The sequence below is a fragment of the Varanus komodoensis genome, unplaced genomic scaffold (assembly GCF_004798865.1).
Source record: "Varanus komodoensis strain SLA01 unplaced genomic scaffold, ASM479886v1 scaffold54, whole genome shotgun sequence".
In the NCBI taxonomy this organism is placed as follows: domain Eukaryota; kingdom Metazoa; phylum Chordata; class Lepidosauria; order Squamata; family Varanidae; genus Varanus; species Varanus komodoensis.
The window spans coordinates 1803718-1822139 of NW_025336142.1; the positions used below are offsets into that span (position 1 = coordinate 1803718).

At 43.9% G+C, this 18422-nt stretch overlaps 1 protein-coding gene across 7 annotated transcripts in view; it reads right to left on the minus strand.

Annotated features, from left to right (window-relative positions):
- AKAP11 (A-kinase anchoring protein 11) overlaps positions 1–18422 on the minus strand; it is a 32100-nt gene that overhangs the window by 4205 nt on the left and 9473 nt on the right. For 2 of the 7 annotated variants that reach the window (XM_044448201.1, XM_044448200.1), the window contains exons 2-11: positions 18255–18352; positions 16845–16955; positions 16318–16362; positions 14529–14663; positions 13061–13325; positions 7252–11872; positions 5144–5299; positions 3790–3873; positions 3118–3164; positions 1485–1651 (exon numbers count right to left, since the gene is read on the minus strand). In XM_044448201.1, coding sequence (XP_044304136.1) covers positions 1485–1651; positions 3118–3164; positions 3790–3873; positions 5144–5299; positions 7252–11872; positions 13061–13325; positions 14529–14663; positions 16318–16362; positions 16845–16955; positions 18255–18314 — 5691 coding nt within the window. In that variant the 5' untranslated portion in view covers positions 18315–18352. Of the gene's footprint in view, positions 1–1484; positions 1652–3117; positions 3165–3789; positions 3874–5143; positions 5300–7251; positions 11873–13060; positions 13326–14528; positions 14664–16317; positions 16363–16844; positions 16956–18254; positions 18353–18422 lie in introns of those variants that run through there. The other 5 variants (XM_044448203.1, XM_044448206.1, XM_044448205.1 and 2 more) reach the window with 5 other exon arrangements.

The following is an 18422-nucleotide window of genomic DNA, read 5'->3' on the forward strand; positions in this document are numbered from 1 at the left end:
TTTTAATTTAATTTAGTTTAAACATTTACAGAAAAGTTCAAATGCATTTTTCTTGATATGCTAGTGGTTTGTTTGCAGTATTTTTATACAAAGCAATACTCAGTCTTACTGACATGAAACGGATCAAAAATATGGCTGCCATTTCACCCTCTGTTTATGAGAATTAGAACTTCACCACAATCACGAGCTAGCAATTCCTGGAGAAACAGTCTGCTCAGGTCAGTGGGAAGGATGTTCAATATCCTTAATGAGAAAAAGAGTGCCCCAACAAACACTGATGGGGGGAACCTACCCCTCACCAAAGACACGTGGAGCTACAGGGTCTCCAAAACAGGGTGGCGGGTGAGCTTCCTTCCCTTCCAGCCACCCTCTGGCTGGAAGGCACTTTCCCCTGTCTGCGGAGAATCTGACTTTAGCAGAATGGGGGAAAGGGTACCTTCTCAAAAATTTGCTTTCTGCAGTAAAAATCCAGAAAGTGGGTAGGGAAAAAAGGTGAAAATCCAGAAAAGAGGATGTTCCCAACATTTTACTTCTGATGGCCATTTGGTGGTGCCTGGGACACTTTTTCAAGATGTCAGATATGCTCCCAGACTCCAAAAGGATGGCCTAGCAGTACTTCAGACCCTTTACTTGCTTTTAAGAAATTAAAAGCCAGCAGTCAGAGCTTTTCTCAAGATCGAGAGACACTGATGGCAAAGCTTCATATACTGAGCTTCAGCTTACCACATAATTGCTAAAGATGAGGAAAAAATCAGCGACCTCTTTTGATGTCTAATATCTTTCTGACCTAGTGGAAGATATTAAAGGATGCAGTTTTCCACGGCCCTTCAAAAGATAGTAGACATAATCATGAGCTACAGAGATGGATCTGGCATATCTAATGAAGAGCTGCAAACTGGACAAATGCAGGAAGGGAAACCCCTTGCCAAGAGCTCATCCCTTTCATTTCCCTTTCCCAGCAAGACAAGGGGAAAGGCGTCCAAATATTGAGTGAGGCTGGCCAGTCGGGGCTGGCTTTGCAGTGCCGAGTCATGTAAGATGCTGACAAGATGCATCCATCAGGTTAATGATCCCTCTAACTGTGGAGTTGGTGCTTGCTTATACCAGGAGTTGATTTCAGGCCGAATCCCTCCCTTCCCCTGCAGGTGAGGATGCCCAAAGCATGCTGACCGAAGGCAACACCGCCGACCTAAAGCAAGCCAACTGCGCTGTAGAGTAATTGGTCCTTGTTTGGACTTCCCGGAATTTGAGGGCCACTTTTCCCAAGAAAAGCTACTGCTGTGCGAGTTACCCACAGCTCTCTCTTGAACACTGCTCAGGGTCGCTCCAGAGACCGTTCTGAATGCAGCATTAATGCCAATTACCTAACAATTCTATCCATAATTGGAACAATAATGGTATTTCAGCACTTGCATAAAATGTGATTAACGCAGGGGAAGCACTGCAGTTGTGATTTATACAGTGCCGGCACGTTTATTACTCACGGGAACAAAGTCCTTTGGAGCACTGTCACGAAAATGAAGCTCAGACACCTCTGCTTCTGAGGCAGTCAACCACTGCAGCGTCATCCTCAGCTGTGAGTCCACCACGCATGGTCCTATGTCGACGTTTGCGACGGTCAGTGCCTTTCCTACGCCACGTGCTGACCCTGCTGCAAGCACAAGAGAGCAGAGCCAGGACGGCATGACGGTCAAAGATCCGGCCTGGGGAGTCTAGCTCCCCCTCTTCTAAGAAGCCCGTGGAGGGACTCCGGGCCAGGCTCACACTCTCGGTCTAACTGAACTCACAACATTGTTGTTGTGAGGGCAATGTGGAGTTGAGGAGAACTCTGCAGGCCACCTTGGGTCACTCACAAGAGGAAAAAAGTAGGTTTTAGTTGTTTTGTTGCTAAATGCTGTTTTAAAAGTTTTAATATGGAGGTCACTACCTTACATTGTAGCAAAGTGTCATTTCTTCAGGGTTGTCACGTGAAAAGATATAAAATATTTACAAAATGTGAGGGGTGTACTCACTTCTGTGATATACTGTATATATTATGATGCTTTTCCTGTTCTATTTTTATATTTGTATTTCATTACATTTCTTAACTCCTGTCCACTGCTGAGGGAGCTCATGTTACGGATAGTCCAGAACTAAAATAAATAACAGTAAATTGTGTCTGAGGGCTACAAGTCAATGTTTCTGTGGATGGGAAGATAAGCTGAGGCAGGCGAAGAACCATGGAAAAATAGGGTTTCTGCTATTAAGATCCTCAGCAAGTCAAATGCTTACAGGAATAAAAAAAAGTCTTGACCAGGTATCAGAAGACAGGAATAAAGAGCCAACATTCTTCCATAATCTAAACTCAGCCACACAGAAGATCCTCTCCCACATCCTAGTCTTTCTGTCTTGCCCACTGCTGGGACAAAGCCTTCTTCAATGAATCTTAGATAAGGCAGGATGGGATCAGAGACTCAACAGGCCTTGAACCCTCCATCCTAGGAGCCCTGATTGCATGTATTTGTGGAAGAAAATGTACTTTGTACATGCTCAGAAGAAGCTCTATTAATTCAGTAATGCTAGGCCCGAGTCCTAAAATTACAATGCTGTACTAAAGACTTCAGTGATTTTTGTGATAATGCACGAGATAGCAAAGAAAATCATGCTTCCACTACATCGAAGATCAGTGCAGGAGGCAGTCACTGGCCTTCTGCACAATACGCAAGAGGTACTGACAAGATCAGTGTGGCGCAATTAGGATTATTCCAGGCCAGCGGGGCTCCACATTTGTACGACACACGCAGACGGGGAAGGAAAGTGGGGAGGGTGTCCCCTTTCCTACCAAATGGAATACGACACAACTCAGAGTGCTTTGTGTGGGACTGGTGAACGCCGACAGAGCCCCGGCCTGTAATTTAAGGGAAAAGCGCCTGCCACCATGCAAGAAGCGTGGATCACATTTTCATGCTCACACTTTGCTTAGGAAGAGCTTCCACACAGGCCAAAATCAGTAGCCCTCAGACTTTGGTTTACAGAAGATAAAATGTATGACAAAATGCATAGACATCGTTCTTAAACGGCCTGGGATGGCTTTTCTGATTCAAGCCTTGCAAGTGCTGATGCTCAAGAAGAGCTCACCTTCAGTGGTCTCCTTCAACTCTTCATCTTTCTCTTCTGTTCCATCACTGGGGAAAAAAGACGTCGTTATTGCTATGTGTGGTAACGTGAATGTGTCCTACTTCAAAGAGTCGGGGATGAGCATTCAAGGAAAAAGAGCATGAATTGATAGAAGCATCAAGGAAGGTTGTGAAGCATCGCTCCTCACACCATTTCCTGCGACAGGGCTTGCAGTTTTCCAATTAGCACAACAAAGCAATTTTCTCTTTAATTGTAAACTATGGAGTGGTTTCCAGAAGGAAAAATACAATTTCATTCTTATTTTGAACCGGTTACATGAAAATCTCTAATTGATAATGGGGAAAAATACGTGGAAACAAAAGAAAACAAGAAATTGTGTAAGAAGCAAGCCTGTTATTTTTATGAAGAAATAGTTGGAGGCATCTAGCATAGCAAGCAGCTCATGCATAACCTTATTTGGTTTTGTTTTCGTTTTGCCAGGACATTCGCACTGTGACATAGTAAGATGGACCCATTTGGGATGAATTTGTTAAGGAAAACCATGATTAGGTGAGAAGCATGTGGATAATGGATCGGATCTCATATACGCAGTTCATTTCCTCCCAAAAAGGAATGACGCCATGCATTAAAATACGAGGAAGTAGCCTGTTTCAACGTCTTGGTTTAACCAACCTGTCTGATGTGGGAAAGGATAAATTGTCCTCATACACATCTCCTTCTAAACCAAGACTGCTCCAGCTACTGCTGTTACCATTACTGCCAGGAGAAGAAGAGAACAGAGCTGAACTGGAAAAAACATCTCAAACCAAACCATCACTTTCCTTGGTGCTGTCAGCCTGGACTCCTGCGTGGGGTTACCGTTTTCTGTAGAAAGTCCCACGGGGACAGAATGGGAACACGGGGCAGCTGTCAACACTGTTCTGAGGAGCAAGGGTGCTTTGGACCAAGGCAGCACCCCAAAAGAAATGACCAGTGGGGAAGCAGAGGTGGGAAGCAGCGACTCAGAGGGTCTCCTGGTCAGGCAGGTTAAGGGCAGAGTTAATTCCTCCGTTTAACATTTAGTTGGAGAAGGATTCCACACAGCCAAAGCCATGCAAGCACCTATTCCAGCCCTGAAATTACCCACAAGTTGAAGTAGTAAGCACTGAGATCAAAGTCTGGAAACTCTGTGGCCATGTGTGGTCATGGATTATAGATTCCTAGTAACTTGCAGCTCGTGTCTGCGCAGGATGTTACAGGCACGATGGTTCTACGTTCCTTGGCCTACTGGGATGCATGCTATGGAACTAAAACACCTGTGGCTTCGTGTAGATGGGCTGAGAGAGCCGGTGACATGGGCTCTGAGGGCAGGATCCACAGAGATACCACATCTGATTGCGGTGTTCCCTGCATGCGGAGCTCCCGTTGATTCTGGCTGCATTTCCTGCGCCTGATTTGCTTTGCTTCTGCTCACGCATAAACAAATTTCCATCAAGGCATGCAGTTCAATATTTGCAATGCTTTAAATGAGGGTGCATTACCCCACATAAAATTAACAGCTTTTTTTTTGGGTGGGGGGGGAGGAAGACCTGAAAGGTCCCAATTGTCACTTTTAATTCTCTTTTAACTATACGAAACACAGAAGTTGGGTTTCATTAATGGCCATTTTCCAAATATTATTTTTTCTTTTTGCTTGATTTTGTCTACTGGTGTCATGTGTTCAGCACATTTCTGTCCTCTTCCGAGGAGGGCCAGGTTGCTTACCAAGTCCTCCTGGCCTCCCCCACCCCCTTTTGTTCTCGTAGCAACTCGGTGAGGGAGGTTGGGCTGAGTCAGTGACTAGCTCAACCAGAGACCAGAACTCAGATCTCCTGGGTCCCAATCCAACTCCAACCCCATATATCTCTTAGCTCTGTTTTTAATACGTCACTACTAAAATTGCATATTCCTGAAGCAGACTGCAAGTCAAAATTAGCCTTTAAAATCAAAAAGGAAGGACTGGAGGTTAAACCATGCCATTCTATCAGAAATATATTCTTTTATTTACCTATCACTAAGGTGAAGGAAGCTGCTACTTTCATCTGGATGCTCATCTTCGAAACTCAGATTGGACCAACTTCCAGTGCTGTCATCTCCAGGGCTCAGACTCATTTGCTGGCTGGCCATGGAGTCGGCAGAATTAAAACCCTCTTTTCCGGTGGAACTAAATTAGAAATTAAATATATTTATAATATTTGTTCACAAAGAGTTCCCAGTTCCTTTTCCCGTGTATCCCTGCTGTTGTCCCTTGTTAATTTCTGGAACTGAATTGAATGCCTTCCTGTTTAGGGCGAACTTCCCCATCTTGGCACCCCACCCCTCCAATGTTGGGTATCAGCCAGTACAGCCGCTGGCCAGGAATGCCGGGAGTTGCAGCAAGACATCCGGAGGCTGCTTTGGGTCCTGCATCTCTGAAGATGCTTTTTTTGCTTGGAGAGCAGCACACTTTTCTGCCAACTGCTGAAGGATTTCATCTCGACCCAAATCCATGACCTTTGGCTGCTTCCTCATGTGGGACGGACGAGTTCATTGTCCGTATATAATCATGTGGCTCAGAACTGGAGCAGGCAAGGGCCTGGAGAGAGCACTTCTGAAAAGCCGCTCTCCTTTTCACAAAGCGAATAAAGGAAATTCACTTGCTCCTAAGTAATCATAGGCATCTCACGAACACCTCAGTTCACGACCAAATCGGGTTGCGAACAGAAATTTCATAAAAATTTTGTTGCGGGTCGCAAACTCTGCATTGGGTGACAATTGCAAGCGCGCCCGCCTTCCCTGCACGGCAGGAATCACATTGTGCTGGGGGGGGGGGGGGATGGCTGGGTTCATGCTGGGGGGGGAAGGCTGCAATTGCACCCATGTTCCCTGCCCGAGCGCGCCCACGTCCGCCTCCCCGCCAGCGCACCCACGATCGTGCCGTCTCCCCCCCCCCACATGATCGCTGGGAAGGGGGGGAGATGGCCGCAATCTTTGTTGTTCTTTGTCACTTTGCTTCAAATTTTTGAGTGAAAAAAATAGTTGCGGAACAGATTAACCTTATTTACATTGACCCTTATGGGGAAATTTGACTTGGCTCACGACCAATTTGGGTCACGACCAGAGTCCTGGAAAGGATTAAGTTCGTGGGTCAAGGTACCACTGTATATACATAAAGAATTCTCCTAGTCAGAGAGGATGCAACCGGATCTTTTATTTTTAAAGAAAGGAAGAGAAAATATTAATTTATATATACACTGTATCTCAAGCAGCACAACACTTGCTGGGTTTTGAAAGAGCAACTTCCATAATCATTTGCTTATGAACCATGTTCATTTTTTTAAAAGAATGTTATGGACCCCACATGACAACTGGATATTTAAAAAATGATGAGGCACCAGATCATACAGTAGGAAACCATGCCAAACCTAGTATTATTACCACAATAGTTTCAGCATAAACTCACGACATGCAGATTCCCCCCCCCTCATTTTAATTAATTATCTGCACATGTAAATAATTTGATCAACTTATCTTTTCACTGAATGTGACTTACCAAATCAATGCTGAAAGCAGGGCCATGAAAATGAAAGATTCAATTCAGAGGGGTTTAAGATAGTACTTAATAAACAGGTGACTTTTTCTAGTAAGTTGCCAAAAAGAAAAATAGCAACAGTGCACAAATATATCTATATCTCCTACTGAACACAACTGCTTTTCTTCTTCTAAAAAAAAGACTATTCTGTGAAAATTACAAAACCTATACAGCTATTGGGGGATTCTACTGAGTTGTACTGCTAAGTCAAATCAACAACACAGACTCCACCTGGGTTTTTCAATTTCATTATGAATTTGGAACCAAGACTGATTGTTTGCCAAATAAGGAAAACAATATTAAAATGGTTCACCACCTTCGTATATTCTATAAATCTCCAAGTTCCATGCATTGATTCTCCCCTCTTCCCTCATCAGCAAAGACTTTGGTTTTTAAGCTTTTATCGCAAGGTAACCTCTGTCTGTCTCTCTTCTGTTGCATGAATTAAAAATGACTAGTGAATAGTACACACATTTCTGAGAACAAGAGGACAGTCAGATCTTATATATATTAAAAGCAACGTAATAAAAACACGTAAACATTACCTCAGATTAACAGCTGTAGCAATGTTAGTCATGCAGGAAGTCATGATTTCGGTAGTAAGGCTTTCAGCAAAGCTAACCCCATCTTGGCCAATTCCGCTGTCAGCTGTCAAACTTGTGTTGCTGAGCTGTCTTCCTGCTTTGTCAAATGCCACAGCAACTATATTGTCAGCAAACACCGCTTTCTCATCCATATCAATATGAATTTTGGGAATATCCAGGTGAAGCACATGAGACTGTGGACAGTCAGCACTCACACCTGCGTTTGGAAACTCCCAAGCTTTAGAGCGGACGTCTGGTCCAGTCAGCAACAATGACGAAATGCCAGTACAGTACTGCTCTTCCTTCATATTGCAATGTCTACAGGCAGTTGCCGAAAACGGAGATAACTTTTCTGCGTGTGTTGACCTATCGCCATTTGTCTGGTTTTTCGTATTTTGATGAGTGACAGATTCCAAGCTGACCTCCAAGGTATCATCTACAACCTTCCTAGCATAATGCTCTATGGCATGGAGAATGCCCTCTCTCTGGGGCGAGTCATTTAAGCTGCCTGTGCTGTGATACAGCTTTTGTTTGCAATGGAAAGGAGAAAGTGTTTTAGAGGCTGCTTTAAGATCTGTAACTTTATCAGTCTTAGATTTTTCATACAAGCAAGAATCAGTTAAGGACTTTGGTAAGCAAGGTGCTGACATTAATTTTCTTGTAACATCAGAAGTTATACTAGAAGCGACAGAGCCTGAGAAATCCAATAACTTTGTATGCTCATTTCTATGTATGCAGCATTGGTTGCTGCAGGCTTGTCTTCCAAATTGTCGAAAGTTACTTTTTCTCTGTCTATTTATATCCACGTCCTTGTTGACTCTCTCAAATAGTTCAAGTTTATTATATGAGTTCTGCACAGGAACTATTTTTCGATTATGTTTCATTTTGAGTTTCCGGGCAGCTTGCTGCGTGCCATATTTTACCGCTCTGCAAGCAAGTCTACTGGCAAACTGGTCCATTATTAGGTCAAGGTGGCCGCCTTCCTTTTTCAGAATCCGAATGATGTGATCTGCATATTCATCCGTTACGCTCTCACAGCTTGGGTATTTGGAGGTAAGGCCCGGAGCTTCCGAATTATGGGGTAAAGGAAGGATGAAGGCATCTGTCTCTCTAGACCAATGGCGCGCCAAGGAGTATTTCCTGTCTTTTGAGCAGCATTCTTGATAATTTTTTTTAAGATGAAAACCATCAGCCTGGTAACTGCATTGCTTTTGCCTCAGAAGCTTGCAATGCCTTGCTTTCATCACTTTCTTGGCTTCACTAATGACCTTCCCAGCCATATCACCAGCATAAGCCCGCAGTGCAAGTAAGGTACTTTCTGGAACATTCATAAATGCAGTGTATCTTTGGTTTTCTCCATTTACTGGAAGGTGTGTACTATTCCTCATCTGAATACCTTTACCATCCAAATATGAAGCAGCCATTTCAGTTGCCATAGAGATTATACCAGTGGCTAGATTATCTGCATATTCTATTGCTCTGGCTGATGTTTTAACCCTTTCAGTTAATGTTTCAGAATATTCTTCATCATCGCTGTTTTCCACCTCTTCAGACAGAGACCACATTAGTTTCAGCATGAACTCTTCCTTTTCTAAGTCATGAGACTGATTTTCACATACTCCATCTATTTCCGATCGGTAAGGTGTAGAAGGGGGCGTAGCAGGTGCAAACTCCTTTGCTAGTTCACCTTTAAGTTTCTTCGTTAACTTCCTTAAAGTCCACTCAGAACTAGACTGGGAGGGGACCAAAGGTGTCGGTGGGGGTGTATCTGGGACTGCAGAGAGATGTCCTTCTCTGATGCTTGACCGATCTTCCATTTGAAGTGGTTCTTCACAGTTGGTCGATGCAGAAGTACAACTGTTCATGTCAAGAGCTTTTTCAGGACAAACTACTGAGCACTCCACTGCTTTGTGCAAGTTGTGTTTCTCCAGTGGATCGTTCAATGATCTTGCAGAACTTTCTGGGTCTGAACAGTCTTCCGCAGGTTTTGCAAATGCGGCTGTGGAACACGGAGGGGACATGCATGTAGCTACCCTGCAAGTTATATATTTCTTTTTGTCCTGTAAGCAATCGTTAGAGGCTGAAGGCAAACACCTGTTAGAGTAAACAGGAGTTACATGAAATTTAGATGCACTGCTCACGGGCATCTGCCGTTGCCCTACAATTACTGGAACGCTCTTGCTTTGTTCAAATTGCTTTATTGCACTATGCAATTCTTTCCTATTGCCTTTTGTATCAGTTCCCAATCCCACACAGTAGGCTAACTTCTCACCTGTGGCAGAACATGCAGATTTGGTTTCATCTACAGACTGTTTCACTATGCGCTTGGCCAAATAATTAGTAAACATATTCTTACAGGTATCTTCACCAATGCACTGCAAATATGGCCTTTTCTCCATTTTTAGCATATCTGTATATTGCTCTGAAGATTTAGAAGCCTTAGAAAAAGTGACTGTTTCATATGCCTCAGTAACTATCATGTCTACCATTGTTCCTGAAAAGTTATTGATGCTTGGCATCCCAGCTGGGGAGTCTGAAAATTTACTGATATCAGAATTACTGGCTTGTTTAAAGTCACTTTGCACACATAATGATTGTGTGTTATATTCATGATCTGTTCTGGTATCTGTTGTCAGGTAAACATTTCTAACCGATGTTACTTCACTTTGTTGCTTTTTTGTTGCGTAACACAATTCTGCAGAGTCTTTGTATATTTTCAGACCGCCATCTGATTCTGAAAGGTTCCTTATCTTTGCATCATCAGATAAAATCTGATTCGAACGAAGTACGCTTCCAGCTAAGGGCAGTGGAACCGAACTTGCAATGCCTGAAGTATAAAATAAGGCTTTATGAACAGTATATTCCTTTCTGAATTCCTGTACTGGATTCAAAGTTACTGGCATTTTATCAGGAAACTCAGAGGACACACTGGTGGTCTGTGCTGACTCCAATATCCTTTCTGCATTTATATACTTTATGTTGTCCATGGAAATACTAATCGCCGCTTGTGTCGTAAACATCACATCAACCTGGGATAACTCAATAAAAGCTTCCTGAATGACTGAGTCAGACAAGTCTTTGGCATACGAATGCACAACTTTATCATTATAATGAAACGACCAGTTCTGAGAAGCTGTTGGAGTTGATGGGTGTGAAAACTGACACACTTCCATGATCCCTTCAAAAATCAGCTCCTCGACAAGGTTGGCTGCAAATTTTGCAACTGTGTTGGTAAATATTTGTTGCTTTACGGAGTGAAGCTCTTTTAACGCGCCAGTTATTGCTTCACTCACCAGAAAGCCCGCTAGCCCATTAACTGCTTTCTTCTTCAGTGAAAGGGCTTGCTGCCTCCCAATCTCGTAAAAAGCCATTTGAAAGACTGAAGAAGTCAGTTTAGCAGCCAAATGACAGAGGGTATTAGTACACGAAGAAACACCTTTCCGAAGGTCTTTAAAAGCACTGCCCAGACTCTTTTCAACAAGCTCGGATGCAAATTTTTGGATATGGTCCTTAATCATTAGTGATCTGCATTTAGATTTACCTTTCCTGCCTACTCCTTTTCCAGAAATTTCCCCTTTATTTTTTGCAGCCTGACCTTTTCCATCTTTTGTGAAAATCCTACTATTGTTGGAAACTTCCTGTTTGCATGGACATAACAAGGACCTAGAATTAAACACAGAACCCAGAATCTCAAAGGACACATTGTTCGCAAAATCTGAATAGGTGTGGCAAGCTAGACGGTGGTTTTGGTTAATGGCATCTCTGTTGACGCCCGCTTGACAAAAGCACTCTGCAGAAAAGCAACTGCCTAACGGGCTGAAAGCCGATGATCTGATTGGGCTGAACAAACACCCACTGTCTTCCCCCGAGGTTTTCACTGGTCGTGGGGAACCTGGAACATCCAAAAGGTTGCTATATGGAGATTCTGGTTTACGAGGAGTTGGTTTCCTTACATGGGCTGGAAGAGCGGGGCGATCAAACTTAAGCTTCGGTGGATTCATGGCTGTCGTAGTACTGCACAACTGATTACATGGAATCATTTCCTTTTGTGACGGGCTACCCAGAATGGGATCCCAAGTATGTTTAGCACTGTTTTCCAGACTTGGATCTTGTTCATCAAATTGGTCAAAACTATCAAAAAATTCACTTACTTCAGAGTCCAAATCTTCTATACCATCTTTCATCACAGGGATTTTCGGTAACTGAAGCTTTGCCTTCAAGCTTTTTTGATACCCTTCTTCATCTAAGAAAATAACAGGGCTTGGACTAGAGCAATCTGATTCTGATGATTCAACAGGCGAGGAAGAAAATAATGTTTTATGTAGAAGATTAGCACTGTGGTCAGAGGAATTATGCAGCCTGAAGAAACTCCTCTGTGCCCAAGGATCAGAAATAGAAGTGGTGACCGAATTTCTTGCAGAAGATGACAATTCTTTAAATTCCAGAATGTTAACCAGAGCAGCTGATGAACCCACAGACACCTTCAGGTGCTGAGAATTCACAATGTTCTTTGGATCAACAGATTCTAAAAGATGACTAATATGTGAAGTAGTATTTTCATGTTTCTCTGGAATAACAGGGCCTATGGCAATGTCGGAGGGGGAAAAGAACAGTTAAAACACTAAATAACTTACAGTCCATTATTACAAGGTAACCATAATTTAACAGTTAAATGCTAGGCAGCACAATCTTACGCAAAGTAAGTTTCATTTAATTCAGTAAGGTTTATTTCCCAAGTGAGATAAATAAGGAAAATAAAATGATGCTTTTGCAATAGATTTGAAACTAATCAAGTGAATCATAGAAATGATTAAGTTAACAGTAAGCATTGTTAAAAATCAAGGAGACAAATCATTCGTAGGGCACAAGGAGTCCAGCCTTAATGGTGGAAGGTAAGGAGTCCAGCCTTAACGGTGTGCTGACAAGAAAGGTAAGTGAACTGATTACGCTGACAAAAGGATTAGGGGGAAACCTGAGGGGAGTGATGACATGCCTGAAACAGATGATAAAAGACATTTGGATGGTAAAAGGGTCTTTGAAAATGTGGTCATGGGAGATGTAAACGGGGCGGTCTTTCACATGGTCAGTCTAGGAGGACGGGATAGGCTGCAACCCCGAAGGACCCTAGCCAATGGGATCTAAGCGGAGGGACACCTGTGGCTGGGCACAGGAATAAAATGGGGTGATTCAAGCGGATTGTGTGTGTGTGTGTGTGTCTCCCTATAGGACACACCCACTTTTGCAAAAGTGATTTCTTTTAATAAATTAGTTCTGCTTGAATTTGTGGGTGTGAGAACTTTGTTTTTCTTAGAAGTGTTGCTCACACCAAGTAAGCATGCATAGGAAGGCAGTTTTAGCAAGAGAACTGCCAACAAAATTACCCCAAGCCAGGGTCAGAAAATAATTGAGAGCGTGAGGAAAAACGAAATTCACCTCAAAGCAGATGTGCAAGTCTGCAATTCACGGACATTCTAGCCAGACAGGAATCCCTGGTTTCCCCTCGCCAGCACTTCCCACTATGTTTGCCACCCTGCTGCACAACATCATACGATCATGGCTGCCCACCAGAACTGGGCTGAGCCACGGAGAGCCACTGGGCATGTCAGGCAGTGTCTGAAGATTTAATCAACACCTGCAGCTCCTCCTGTGGAGCGGGCAGGGAGGGTTAGGGTTAAATTAATTCTGTACACAACCCCCTTAAATATGCACCGTATAGTCCGAACCCTAAATCCAAGCCATTTAAGCAGTCACAACGCTGCGGGAGACTAACCAGGGTTGGTCATCCTTGTTGGCTCATCTTCGTCAAAATGCTCCAAAGCCGTAACGAAATCGTCCTCGATGGAGGACACAGACTGATTCGTATCGTCATCCTCCGTGTGTTTCACATCTGAAAGGTGCTTCTGCAGCGAGTGCATTTCCAGTGTACATCTTATACCAGCAGCATATTTGCTAAGCAAAGTAAACACGGAGTCAGCTTCAGGCCTTGGACATGAAGGAGATAATCTCATCACACATAGAACTCGTGAAGCGTAATTCTTGTAAAGAGAGAGAGAGGGAGGAAAGATAATGTAATTTCACAGTGTTTACTCAACTCTGCCTCTTAAAATCATTGCTAAAGAAATAACATAAAGTCTTGCTTTTACTTTCAGCAGAGCAGAAAGTATGTTCCTTGAATTTGCCATGGGAAATACAGTGGTACCTTGGGTCACGAACAAAAATTTCATTAAAAGTTTGACTTGGGTCACGAACTCCACTTTGGGTGCTGGCCAAGATCACAGCCATCTCTCCACCCGCCCGAGTGGGGAGGTGGCCACGATCGCAGTCGTGTTCATGCAGGGAACACGTGCATGATCACGGCTGTGCTGCGCCCGTCTTTCCCACAGGAGTGCGTCCGTGATCACGCACGTCTTCCCTGCATGAATGCAGCTGCGATCGTGGCCATCTCCCCACTCGAGGGGGTGGGGAGATGACCGTGATCATGCTGGTTGTGGGGGGGGGCAGATGGCCGAGATTGCCACCGTCTTTCCTGCAGGAGCGCACCCATGCCAGGGTTTCTTTGAGAAGCACCACCCCAACATAAATGTAACGAACAGAGCGTTGAATCTGATGAACAACAACATGGTCTCTCATTTCCAGAGGGTTATGCAACGCAGGAAAAAACAAGTGACTATAGACAGATTTTTCACCAAAACTGACCCCGCAGCTAAGAGACAAAGGAGAGAGGAAACCCCTGAAAGAGATCTCCCCAGTGTCCTTATGGAGGGGGACTCTCCCTCAAAACAATAACCTCCCCCCACATGTAGGTTAGTCTTCTCCACTGTACTTTGTTACTTTGTTGTTGTCACTTTGTTTCAAATTTTTCTGATTAAGAAAAATAGCTGCAGAATGGATTAGCCTTATTTACACTGAACCTTGAGGGGAAATTTGACTCGGCTCATGACCAATATGGGCCGCAACCAGAGTCGTGGAACGGATTAAGTTCATGAGCCAAGGTACCACTGAACCACAGGCAATTTTGCATGATAAAAATTTAAACTTTGTTACAAGACTTTTTCAGCCAAACACTCACAGTGTGAATGCACTTCGACCAAATCTCATTTGTAAAAAATCCAGCTGGGAGCAATGCACACACAATACATGCTGCCCTCAGAATGGTTCAGATAAACAGGCTTTCAATGAACGGCAAACCAACTGCTATTGTACGAATATTAATATTACAAAAAGTGTGATTATCTTACCTTTTCTTTAACAACATCACTATTCCCCAATGGTCTGTTTATATCTTTTAGAAAAATAACTTCGTTTTCATGTAAACTGCACAGGTGTAGTGATTTCAGAAGATCTGGGAGCTCTGAGGACATGGCTGCCAATTCCTAAACCAAATACGGTACGCATAAGAACAACACATCCATGCTACACGAGGCTTAATGGACTTATGGGCAAACTAAACTTAGTGGTTCTTAACTCCTTTTCCCACAGTACCAAATCCCATTTTATTTTATTTTATTTAAAAGGAATTAGGATGCAAGGGAAATTTTCCTGGGGATGAAAAGCAATACTGCACAACATTTAAAAAACAACGAAAGGGGCGCTTTAAGTCCTAAAAGGCACCTAAACACATTTTTGGCCTTTAAAACCATAAACTGAGAATTACACCAGTTTGAGTGGCAAGGTGCCTTCTTTCTCAGCTACTGTATCACTAATGTCAAAACTCCAGACCCTGTGGAAAGAGTCCTCAACACAGCTCTTCCTATACAAGCCAGCTTCCCCGCTACTCACACGGTGCTACAGTATGTTCTCTGCACAGCCTCGCTTTGAGGTCCTTGAGGCCGAACATGCATTTTCCTCAGTCCCTTCTGATGCACAGTCTCCCTGTATGAGGTGTTTTAGATTTCAAGTCTGAAACAGGGGTTGTCTGGATAGTAAGAGCAACACAGGAGACAGCCTTACGCTGAGACTGAATCGTGGATCCATTGCGCTTAGTTAGGGTCGTTAGCACTGACCGGCAGCAGCTCTCCGTAGCTTTGGAGGACTTCCTTCCTGGGGATGCCAGGGACTGAACCCTGCATGAGCGTCACCGGGAGCCTTTCTGGCCACAGAAGGGTGAGCGCGCTTTAACAAGACTAACTTAAAAATTCCGCAAGCTGCGAATCCATAGGAGGTTTTCATCATAGTACAAAGCCACGTACTACCAACGTGACCCTGCCAGCCGTGCGTGCAACCTGCACCCAAGTCCTGTTCTGGCCAGGTAATCATAAAGTCCAGGTGCAGGTGACACAGGGACTGCTAAGCGCAATTTGAGAGCTCGGGTTTAAAGCAAGGGCTGCTAACTGGCATTCAGGAATACCTTTACTCGGGACTTGTAAGGGCAGCTGGGGGAAGCTTGGCAGCGATGCTACAGAAAGAGACTGGGGAGGGAGGGGCGAAACCGGAGCCACTGGGCTAACAGCTACCCAGCAGGACTTATCCCGGCACGTATGTAGTAGCCGCGCCGTGACTATTTTATCTCCAAGTGTCACACGACTCAGTGTGCTACCAAAACCCAATCGCTGGCTCTGTGCAAGGGCAACTGGGGGAGCCATGGAAGCGCTGCTGTGCTGGCAGGAAGGCAGGCTGCTGCCGGAGACCACCCGGAAACAGCATCCGGTGCCACAGCCCTCTCGGATGAGGATGACGGCAGGGCTTTCTTGCGGAGCGGTAGCCCAGGCAGACTGTGGATCCTCAGCATCCCAAGCCCCTTCCTCCGAATGCCAAAAGCAGCCTGTCCTGGCCCCGGCAAACCCCCTTCTCTGTGTGGCCAATGGAAGAGGGCAACGGCTGACCCCTCCCTTGGGCAGGCTGGCAAGAGTCTAGATGTGGCAGAGCTTCTCTCTCCCATGAGCTCGCTCAGCAAGTCAGCTACCCATTTTGGCTGTGTTCTCAATCTTCTCCTTAGGCAAGGATATTACGACTTACATAAATCAAAAACAGATCAGTGGACAAAAACAAAGATTTGGTCGATCAAAAGCTCTTAGGCAGAGACTGTACCTTAGCGGCAAGGGTTGTCTCATCGGCTAAGCACAGAAACGTGACCTGGAACAGAGGACAAAAAGAGAGAGCAGGACTATATCAAAGCTTTAAGGACTCCGAGCACTTGGCTAGACAGCTTTCCTGTCGACACATTTTTGAAGCACGGGGACGGGATAACTATCACCTAGATACTTTATGGTTATCCTTTGGCCCCAGGGTTTTCGAAACATGGGCTATTTCTCTTCTTTATACTCAGCTGGGCTGCAGACAGGAGCAGCCACCAGTATCCTTCAAAGAGACAGTGGCTGGGAACCTTAATGCTTATCCGAGAAAACTGAATAGGGAAGAACCAGGCAAGGCAACCACGACTTAAGCAACAATGCAATTCTGGAAAATTCTTCTGCACCCCATTGGATCATTTTGCTTATTATTAGAACAATTCAGCAATAGGTTACATTTCCTTTCAAAGGCAATACATAATCAGCCTTCTGGTTATGTGGCTACAAATGAAAAGCATGTATTATCGTGGCAACCCAATTTCAAACCTCATGGAAATTGCCATTTTCTTCCTTTGGCTCTTCTGCTGACACGGAGCACAATTCCTTCTGGCTCTGCAACAGTGCCTTCATCGGAGGCAGTGCACAGTCAGTAAAGTTCTGGAAAAGAGCATATTTAACTCAATAGGAAATGAAAACATTTCTATAAACAGCTTCATGTCACCTCAATATTTTATCCAGGATGGGTCTGCCAACAGCAGCATCGGAGTTTTTTATACTGTCACCAAATTCAAGTATTTCCTCAGGTACCTAGATGCATAAATGCGCTTTCTCTTGTCCAGTCAATGGTGGGATATAAAAGTAATAATGAATAAATTTGGACTGTGCCCCCAACTGTTGTTGGAAGGGGTGAGAATGAAACTCTTTTCCTTTTTGTGTGTGCACAGTTGAGCACTGACAACAGCTTGCCTTACTTCCAAAATGACAAACTTTGGCCAAACTAGAATGAAAAACCAACTTCGAGCTATCATTTCTCATTCTGGTTTGGATGAAAAGCATCAAGTTGGTAACTTGTTCTTCTAGAAAGACAGTGAAGAAGCTAAATAATAAAGAAGCCTTGGAGATCAGCCCCTGAGGATTGTCGCCTTCCCCACACCCTGGGCCTCACACTATCAGCTTTACTAAGAGACTTTGCCAAACCCTATTTATGGATCTTTTAGGTAAAGTATTAACCATCTGTTCAATGCAGGTGGCTGTGACATGTAGAAATAAAGCAAAACAAATATCGAGAGCAACTACTTTCATGGAAAGAAGACTGTGTGAGGAATTTTTCTCCAGGAACAGTAGGAATATCCATGTTATACAGGAAATTTCGATTAAAAGGAAAAACCATAGAAAAATGCATTCACAGAATAACAGAGCTGGAAGGGGGGTGTAAGATCATCAAGTCTAACCCCCACTCAATGAAGGACTCCAGTGAAAGAATTCCTGATAGACAGCTGCTCAACTGCTTCTTGAATGCCCCTAGTGTAGGAGAGCCCACCAACTCCCTAGGTCATGGGAGTCATTGCCATACTGCTCCAACAGTCGGGAAGTCCTTCCTGATGTTCAGCCAGAGCCTGGCTTGCTGCGACTTGAGCCTGTTACTCTGTGTCCTGCACTCTGGGATGATCAAGAGACCTATCACTATTTTCTAGTGCAGAACTGCCTACCATCCAAGCTTCTTTTAAGTATTTCAAATTGTCAATATTCCAACCTAACACTTTTTTAAGGGCAGGCCTTCACAAGCTGTGACCCACCAAACCTAATACAGCTGTAAATGTTGCTGAAATATCTTTGCCCAAGAAATAATAATCATAATAAAAACTCGCATCCTGGCTCTAGAAGAGTACAACTTGGATTTTATCAACTGCAAGTCAATGAGATGTCCAAAGCCATGTTTTTAAAGAGTCGGGATACCTTTTTCCTTGATATTTTAGACTTCCTTTGACTGCTTCGAACCCCAATAGGGCCATCCATTGTTTAGTGTTTGTTTCCAATGAAGAATTCAATATTTTCTAAAGAACAAGGAGAGAGAGAAAATAATGTATCTTCTACTAAATCAACTTTTAATCATTTTGTCAGAAG